Source organism: Brachyhypopomus gauderio, chromosome 13, assembly GCF_052324685.1.
Source record: "Brachyhypopomus gauderio isolate BG-103 chromosome 13, BGAUD_0.2, whole genome shotgun sequence".
Lineage (NCBI taxonomy): Eukaryota > Metazoa > Chordata > Actinopteri > Gymnotiformes > Hypopomidae > Brachyhypopomus > Brachyhypopomus gauderio.
Genome location: NC_135223.1, coordinates 10,192,883 through 10,202,765, shown reverse-complemented (window position 1 = coordinate 10,202,765; position 9,883 = coordinate 10,192,883). Strand labels below are relative to the sequence as shown.

Genomic DNA, 9,883 nt, shown 5'->3' with positions numbered 1-9,883 from the left:
GAAGCAGCCTTGGACTCTTGGTCTCTTCTGGGAGGTCGGTCCCCCCCACCCTGTCTTCCCCTGGGTAGCTGCTGTTCTATCCGCCGCTTCATTTACATTTCAAATGTTCTCCAGAATTAGGTCAGCCAAGCTCGCCGGCTTGATTTGCCGAGGGCGTTGGGAGGCAGAGGCTCAAGCTCCGTCTCCTCCGCCACAGTGGGGCTCTCCTCTGGCGGGGCTCTCCACTCGCGAGGCTCCGCTGTGCCCTGCGGAGGGCCGTGCCAGAGGGCTCATCGCTCTATACGCACGAGGATGTTGTTCCAATCCAGCCAAAGGTGCTCGCGTGTAGTTATTAGTGTGAGAACAGCCCCACGTCCTTTTGCTCAACCACAAACTTACAAAAATGGCGAAAGGCAGACGCTCTGCTTGGCTGGCACGTGGCCCGTGTATTCTAGGCTGAAATTTCAGATGAAGAACAGCGCTTTTCCAGTAAACTCCGCACCCCTCCCCCCCAACCCCACTGGGTTTGATATAGTCCTCAACCTCCTGCAATGAAAGAGCTTTAATATGGAGGCTGATTTAAAGTACAATTAGGAACCGAGACTGTTTGCTGTATGTAAGAAGGAGACCATTATTAGTCCATTATTAGCCCATTATTAGCCGTTTCCCGTGCTAATCCTCCACCCCCGCCCCATTCCGAGTAGCAGCAGTACTGTCTGGCCTCATAAATGGCTGTGGTTGAGTGTGTGGGCGGTTGCTGTGGGGAACACCTACACCCACCACAATGGCTGCAGCAACCCAGCCCCAGCGCTGTTCAGGCCTCAGTCTGGCGGGCATCCAATCAGACATGCTGCTCTGTGTACACAACCAATCACGCCGCTGATTCACTCTGAGGTACTCGGGCAGCCCGACAACGTTCGAAACAAGCGTAGCACGCTTAGCGATTCATAGCACCAAATAAAGACATGAGAAGCAACAATGTTACAGTAGATTAAAAATGTCAGAAAGAGCATTTTGGGGAGAGGTGGTTGTTACAAGCAGGCTATAATTTTGCCTTCTTTGGAAGGCAAGCATGAAGGGAGTGGATTGAGAGTGAGCGTCTGAAGGTTCAACCCTGCTGCTTTCCCTGGTTCTTCCAAGAAAACACCGGACCGGAGACGAGTGACAGCAGAATGTAACTCAGGACCAGGAAGCGCACACGTTGGGGAAGCTGAACTATGGTCAGTCGTTTTGGCGCAGCAGGAGGGGCCGTTTGTGCTATTTTTGCTCGACCCCCACACACGCTGAAGCCAGGCATGGCAGAGGCTCCCAGCAGCACTCCAGGCCTTCGTCGCCCGTGCGGGCGGAGGTGCGGGGCCTACACCCGTCCGGGGCGCAGCGCTAGCACGTTTCGAGGAAGTTCTCACGGCACTCGTGGGAGAACGTATCAATAGCCGTCTGATAGGCCCAACCCGACCGTGTGTGTGGCAGAGGGCGGGGAGCAGGAAACAGCTGACCAGAAACCCAAGGCCTACACACACCACCGCGGGCCAGATGCGAGATGTTTACAGGCACCCAGAGACAGCCGGTACTCTCTGGCCAAACCACCTGCGTCTGACCACTACCTGACTCGATCTAATAACTCATGGACACAACCTATGAAGTTAGCATGTGTCTATTCACAAATCGTTTTTAACCCGGACAGGCTGAAATACACCCATCGTGAAGGGATGTGATGCTCTGACCTTCGTGAAGTGACGAGTCGTGTACCGTGCTCAGCGATGACGTTTCGTAGGGCTCTCGTAGCCGGACGTTGGGTTTGGGCCAGCATGGGGGTGCGAACCCCACCCCCCTTCCGGGCTGCAGCTGGCGGGCCCGCCCCAAAGCACCATGCTCCTTTCCGCTTCCTGGCGAGTGTCGAAACGCACGCTGTGATCAGTGAAACTAATTTGGACATACACGGTGGTTTCTCGCCTCGGTTCGTGTGAGGTCAACCGGTCCGTCTCAGGACACAGGACATCTTGTGGATTAGCATGTCTGTGTATGGATGTATGTGTGTATGTGCGTTGGTGTGTGTGTTCGAGCAGCACAGCTGGAATGTAGGTCAGCCAGGTGGGCGTGGCCTGGCGGGGGAGGAGAGCTGTGTCGTATGGCTGCTGGGAGCCCCGCGGCCCTCTGCTCCGCTCTCCAAAGGGCGAGGAGACTCATGCGAGGCCCCTGCTTCTACTGCATGCTTCCAATCACCGTGGCCGGGAGCCAACAGCTTAGATGGGGGGGGGGGGGGGGGGGGGGGGGGGGGGGGGGGGGCTTTGGTGAAGGGACATATGTCCCTTCACCAAAGGGACATATGGGTTGTTTCATGCCCCGTGAGCCGGGGAAGAGGCAAAAAGAGAAGGTATTGTTGGAGTTCTGAAGGTCCCCCACTCCGAGAACCACCCTGCCACAGGACGGGAGAAGGCGTGACGGGTCCGCGGCCCCGAGGAGCGCCCGGAATGCGCCGCTAACCTTGACGCGGCCGGACGCTCTGGCCGAGAGCGGTGCGGTTTGAGCTGTGCTGTGTTTGGGCCCGGGCCCAGACGGCTCCCGTTCCGTCTCACCCTCCGGGCCTCCGAGGCCGGGGAAGAGGGGGAAGCCCTTCCCCCCGCACGCGCTCAGCCGCGGCCCGTACGGTCGCCACCTCCCTAATGAGGTAATCCCTCCAAGGAAAGAACATGTCAGTTCCAGGGAGACGGGGTTAGGGATCCCGGACCGCACCGCTGCAGTGTGAAAGTGATACGTGTGAAAGGACGAGTGGACACGGAGGAATGGGCCCGCGCTGGCCGTAAGCGAAAGAGCTTACCCCTCCATTTCATCATCTCCCCTCAAGACTCTCCAGGGGCAGAAATCTTGTAAAGGTATTTTGGTCACAAATTCCAAGGGATTTTTTTAAATGTGTAAAAAAAGTGCCTCCGTCCCAAAGGAACTCGTTATGAGGGTCTGGTGTCAAATACTGCGTTCCATTCTGGAAGATTCCCTCCTGAATCAGACTAGAGTGCCTGGCACACAGCAGCAGACCCCTGCATCTCCCAGCTGAACGACACAGGGCACCAGAGAAAGCAACACAGAGCGGCCGAGGTCTGTCAAAATCTGACATGTGCAGCTACAGTCTGTGTAAAACCCAAAGGCCTTTTAGTACAGCTCAGACCCCCTCAATACCCCTGACAAAGGCAAAAAAACTCAATATGCACTCACGCATAAGATCTCATGCACACACACACACACACACACACACACACACACACACACACACACACACACACACACACACACACACACAGGCAGGCCCATTGGGCTCGGGCTGTATGGAAATGTTGATGCAGGCAGTGAAGCTGAGGGGGTCTCCGTGTTGGACCGACGGTCAGAAACACAGCCAGACAACACAAACACACACACACACACACACACACACACACACACACACACACACACACACACACACACACACACACACACACACACACACACACACACACTTTCCACACAGAAAACAACAGCACTACTGCTAACCAAACAGCAGCTGGACTTTCACTTAAGAGTCCTGCCACCAGGCGCTAGGAGAGCCAGGAGCACACAGCCGCCTCTACCCCCTCAGGAGCAGCGCTGCGAGACACAGCACGGGTGGGGGGGGGGGGCTGCCCTCCGATATCTGCACAAATCTGGACAAGCCAGTACATACACGGATCACGAGGCTCACGATCTCAACGACAACGGCGATCACGTTCCGCGCAAGCGCTTTAGAGTACGGAGACGAGGAGTTGCGTAAGGCTTGCTTGAGGGGGGTGGTGGTGGTGGTGGTGGTGGTGGTGGGGGGGTTGGTTTCTCCAGCAGACCGGGGGGCCGAGCTGCAACACAGAGGCCAGACTGAGCTCCTCCAGGACTCATCCTTCTTCCCTCCCTCCCCCTGCCTGTGCGCACATGCCCTGCAGCAGGGCGCTCAAACTCACATTAGCGCTCGCTGACCGCGGAGCTCTTTCTCTCCGGAGCGTTTACACGAACGCGGCAGCACGCTACGGTTTTGAGGTCTGTGCTCTTCTGATGGGCCCAGATGTGCTCGGGAATAACAGGTCCTCTCACACAACGTGGTATCCTGTCTCCAAGGCGGCTGGCACACAAAAGGGAGGGAGCTTTGGAGGTGCCGGCAGGGCTCGGGACGTAAACAAACGGCAACACTTTTGTGTTTTAGTGTCTGCGCTTTAGTGACGCCCCTTTCACACGCACACACACACACACACACACACACACACACACACACACACACACACACACACACACACACACAACCTCCCCCTGCTCAGTGCTGCCCTCGTGTGCATCTCTCTGCTTGTGGGTCCAGAGGAGCTGGTTCTCTTCTGTGGTAACATGGGTACTGGAGTCCATCAGGAGTATTCACATCAGCCTCCTTCCTACCACAGCTGTCTGCCCTTCCTATTACGAGGAGTCCGGTTAATGACACAGTGGTCATTATTTCGATTCACATAGAATGAATGGCCTGTGATTACTGGATTTGAAAGTTTTGAATGCTTTAATGTAATCCCAACAATGGGAAACAGGGTCACTGTAGCGTTGCTATGACACTGGCATCCCAGCAGTCAGGACAGTCGCACTAGAACTGGTACTGCTTTAGCCAGATTGGACTCTGGTGCGGAGAGACCAGGCAGTGCTGAGCAACGAATGTCTGTTCCTACCGGGTGTGGGGGAGGGGCCCGCGGGAGAGGAAACGGTGGCCTGTCGGGCCCAGACAGCCAGCTGTGGTCCACGGATGCAGATCCAGCTCCTTCGTCTGCCGTGCTTGTCTGGTGTGGGGGGTGGGTGGCTAGCCAGGGGACGTTGGGTTTTAGTTTTACTAGGAGAGTCCTGCAGCCCACCTCCTCGCCACCCCATGACAAACCTTTCCAGCAGGCCTGCAGCAAAGCAGGCATATCTAAACATGACGTGCAGGGGCCTCCCCAGAGAGCCAGGGCCCCAGGCGAGCGGCTGAGAGGCAGGGTGTGCTCCAGCATACCTTCTGACACTGTCTCAAAGGCTGGAGGGCAGCCATGAATCTGAAGTTTATATGTGTATATACATATATGTATGTGTAATTTTGTGTCTGTGTGCATGTGTGTGGTTGTATGTGTGTGTGTGTGTGTCAGCAGCTCCAAAGGCACGTGAGAGAGAAAATGATGTATGCTATGAATTCCCACAGCTGTCCATGAGAAACTAGGACAGCAGTGGGCCAGGTTAGTGGAGCATCCCCATGACTCTAGGAGAGGCCTCTTCCACCAAGTCCAAACAATCACCCCCCCAACACACACACACACACACACACACACACACACACACACACACACACACACACACACACACACCACACACACACACACACACACACAAACCATCTGCGTGAAACAGTGTGAAGAGCGGGTGTGAGCAGGCGAGGCAGTGCCTTTGTTTAGCTCTAAAGGCAGAGCAATCCTGCTGTGGTTAACTCAGTTTGATCAACATCAGCATCCTCTCCCTCTCCCTCTCTCTCTCTCTCTCTCACGCACTCTCTCTCTCTCTCATGGAGGTTTGGAGTTTGAGCACCTAATCAGCCGGTTTTCGTGTCATTCCTACCCCTAACTGCGGCAGGCTGATTGCGCATAATCAGGCTGTGGTCGGCTTCTACAGGACCCACAGGCCAGAGCCTCCATCTGCGCCTCCACCAGCTTCGCTCCTCCATCTGTACCTCCTCCAGCTGGCCTGCACGGCTGTGCGGGGGTGGGAGCTCAGTGGTCACACGCATGTCCCTTTCATTGCTGTATTTGATGGAGCAAACTCTAACCTGATGCAAAACCTCCATAAATCCCACGCTACATCTGCCAAACCAAAATGCATAACTGCTGGGGCATTTCTGCAGATATTTCAGACATCTAAATGCTGGGGCTGAGATGCTATGGTCAAGCTGGGAGGGGAGGGGGGGGTATAATTATCACTTGTTTTTGTTGTGATGTTAGTCATGTGTGCATGAAGCACAGCTGTAATTTGGAGAGAATGAAGGAAATCGCGTCCAGATGACCTGTGTCTCAGCACACTCAGATATCACCTCAGATATCACCTCAGATATCATCTCAGATATCACTTCAGATATCACCTCAGATATCACCTCAGATATCATCTCAGATATCACTTCAGATATCACCTCAGATATCATCTCAGATATCACTTCAGATATCACTTCAGATATCACCTCATATATCACTTCAGATATCACCTCAGATATCACCTCAGATATCACCTCAGATATCATTTCAGATATCACCTCAGATATCACCTCAGATATCACTTCAGATATCACCTCAGATATCACTTCAAATATCACCTCAGATATCACTTCAGATATCACCTCAGATATCACCTCAGATATCACTTCAGATATCACCTCAGATATCACTTCAGATATCACCTCAGATATCAGAAGTGATATCTGCCCAGGAATATCACCTCAGATATCACTTCAGATATCATCTCAGATATCATCTCAGATATCAATATCATCTCAGATACCACCTCAGATATAATCTCAGATACCACCTCAGATATCATCTCAGATATCATCTGGTAGTTCACTTTCCTGTGATACAATGATCTCCCCATTTAATTGTAGTCTAGCTTTAAAATGTGGAGAACAGGAGTCTTTCTGAAAGTTCATATTCAACTTGATTTGTAAGCTCATTCCTAAAATGACATATATACACATGCCTCATAGATGAACGCGAGGCCTTCACATGGTACAGAATAAGGTGTTGGACTCCACAGTTTAATAAAGGTCAACAGCTTTTGGCTTTCCAGTTTGGGACATTCAGAAACTGAAGTGGAGATGTATACGATGGGTTTAGCTAATTCAACAAATCCTGAAAATAAACCCCATATTTAGCCAGCTCACTTAGGCAATCCCATTAAAAAGAGAGTGGAGAGTTCTCTCAAGGCGCCGGGAGGATGTTACGAACTAAACTACAGCATAAACATGGAGGCTAAAACGGATGGTACTTGGGCACGAAATGCCTTCCACTCTGCAATTTTCCTCACCAGTAAACGAGTACATTCTTTCTTTTCCAGCGAGTGTGTGAACAGGAGGAGGAGGACCCGGTGAAGCAGGGCGTGAGGACTCGGTGAAGGAAGGCGTGAGGAATTACGTTTACGAGCTGCAACATCCTGCTGAGCTTTCTCGTTCTTTTTTACTGGGGTCTTAAGTATGAGCTCCTCACGGGACGGGCCCTCGCACACTGTGAAACCGTGGCGACCTAGCAGAGGAGGTCCCCTCCATTGCCCTTTGACCCCCACCTCACAGGGCCAGCGGTCGACCCCCAGGGCGGGAGGAGCCCCTGTCAGCACCTTTCGCATGGCCTGACCTCTCACCTCACGCACATGAGCAGAATAAATTGACTCGCTGTGAAAGACACTGATATGTTGCAAATCGTTTGGGACTCGGTTCTCCGAGTTTCTTCTCAAGCATCCATGTGTGAGTTCAGCATAAACTGCACTGCGTCTACAGCGTTTTGCTCGTGATCTCGTCCTGATGTGCACACAGCAGCAGTGTGAAAGCAGGTGTGTTCACTGACAATCAACCCTGCAGGGCTGCGACGGTGCATGTGGGTGTGTGTGCGTTTGCGTCTGCATTCGTCGCATGCATTTAACAAGCGCAAACACTGTGTTGATGCAACACCTTTCTGTTGTCCTGCTGCTGGTTGCCAGGGACACCCCTGGTTGCAAGGGACACCCTAGAAGTGTTTTTACACCCAGTGTTCAGAGATCCAGCACCCCTGTCTGCTGCAGGACTGGGTCACATCTGCTGGAGGTTCTCGGGTTACAGTACTGGTAGGAATTCATTCTGCCTGATGTTGTCTGGGGTTTACATGCAATTTATGGAGATGAACATCCATTCATATTCAGACCAGTTTTACTACTGAATTAGATAATACTGAAGTCAGATCTGTAAACATCCAAGATATCAGAGAGTATAGAAATCACTCCAGATGCAACAGTGGTGTTGTGCTGAATATTAATGTCTGATGATGGGTAATAATAAAGTAGCTCTGTAGCAGTTGATAAAAGTTCTGAGTGTGGAATTGTGGGAGTTGTGGATATGAGCTGTATTAGCAGTACCTCTGAGGATGTAGTTCTGGTAGTTCTGGTCAGCCTCCGCTCCCACTTTAATCAGGCAGGTGAGTCCCTCGGCCACCACAAACTCGTGCACCAGGTCCTTATCATCCTGCAGGGGAGATGGAGGAAACACTCAGCCCACCACTCAACCTACCAAGGCCCTCTCTGTGCTGGCGGTCAGGAGCCAGGGAGGTCCAGCACAGTCCGTAGCCGCGGTTGGTCAGTCTGATAGTCCTGACCTAGTGTAGGACGTGCAGACAGAGCTGCGGCTTCGTGCTGGGTTCCGTGCTCCGGTTCCCACAGCCACTGTAACCCCCCAGGTTTGGACCTTGAGTTTGGGCCTCGGGGACCACTGGTTACCCAGCATGGTTACCCAGACCACATTAAACAAGCTGCAGATGAGGTGTGAAGAGCCCTTTGTGTGGCTGGCTTGATTTACACATGCAAAACGGGTGCATACACACACACACACCAATTCCACCACTCTATGGATGTTCCATACTATGTCTGGAATGGGCCTGCACTCCAGCTCGGACATTTTGAGGCCCCACCCAGTTACTGATGTAAAAATGATTAGAGGGTTGGCCCATTGGAATCTTTATTGGCCAACAAAGGCTGTAATGACATGGAATTGCTGGGTATATGTCTGGATACATTTGTGGAACTACATTTATCAAGCCAAAGTCTTCTAGAACTCAAGGCCAGTAAATAAAATGCATCTGAAAGTATTTTTGGATTTCTCTCTGTGAGTCATTAATCTCAAGTGTAGAGATGCAGTTATTTGTTTGTTTTTGTATGTGTGTGTCCTTCTGTCTCAGACTCTTGAAGATAAATGCACCTTAATCCTTCTCACCTGTCAACGGCTGTATAATTTAAACCTCCCCAGATGTGATTTAAAACACACACACAAACACATGCATATGCACACATGCACACACATGAACACACACGCACGCACGCACACACACACACACACACACACACACACACACACACACACACACACACACACACGCACACACACACACACACACACAAACAAACCAACCTCCAGGTCCCCCATTCATATTGAATGTAAAAAATAAATACATACGTTTATAATAAATAACAAATAATTATCATAAATATCATGTATTTATGATAATAAATCATAAATACATGTGTGTTTGTGTGTAACTCCAGCTACAGCACATGGAGATATTCTCAACCCTCTCTAACAGAACAGGAACACATAAGGGAAGTCAATGAAGGAAACCCTGCTGCATGCCTGAGTGGCTGTTCATAAGTGGTGGGAGTTAGTCTGAGAGAGAGAGAGAGAGAGAGAGAGAGAGAGAGAGAGAGAGAGAGAGAGAGAGAGAGAGAGAGAGAGAGAGAGAGGTTTACCTGAAAGATCTGTTTGAGAGAGAACAGGGCTCTTCTCAGCTCTCGTCCTGTTGAGTTGTAGAGTTTTTCTGAAAGACATTAAGAGAAAGGAAGTGGATTGTGCAACTGTCCTTCATTTCTTACACACTCTCCCTGAGCTTTGGGTATGATCTGAAAACTCTTACGGTCCCTCGTTGGTTTTGTCTTTACACAAGTGGTCGGTAAAGAAGACGCGACAACTGAAATCATGTGTGTGTGTTTAGAAGCAGTGTGAACTCAATCAGAGAAGCAGTAGTGGTAATTCTTGTCTTAGCAATGGACAATAAATCAACACACAGAACTCTAAAATGCAGTTCTTCACTCTACCAGCAAGTGTCAGGGTTGAGAGCACTGTTGTGTGTGT

General features: G+C 51.4%; 1 protein-coding gene across 6 annotated transcripts in view; it reads right to left on the bottom strand.

Moving 5' to 3' along the window:
• The window catches only part of fhod3b (formin homology 2 domain containing 3b), a 98,872-nt gene that overhangs the window by 30,476 nt on the left and 58,513 nt on the right, over positions 1-9,883 (bottom strand). For all 6 annotated transcript variants that reach the window (XM_076970765.1, XM_076970766.1, XM_076970767.1 and 3 more), the window contains exons 4-5: positions 9,502-9,569; positions 8,122-8,227 (exon numbers count right to left, since the gene is read on the bottom strand). In XM_076970765.1, the coding sequence (XP_076826880.1) occupies positions 8,122-8,227; positions 9,502-9,569 (174 nt within the window). The remainder of the gene's footprint in view (positions 1-8,121; positions 8,228-9,501; positions 9,570-9,883) is intronic.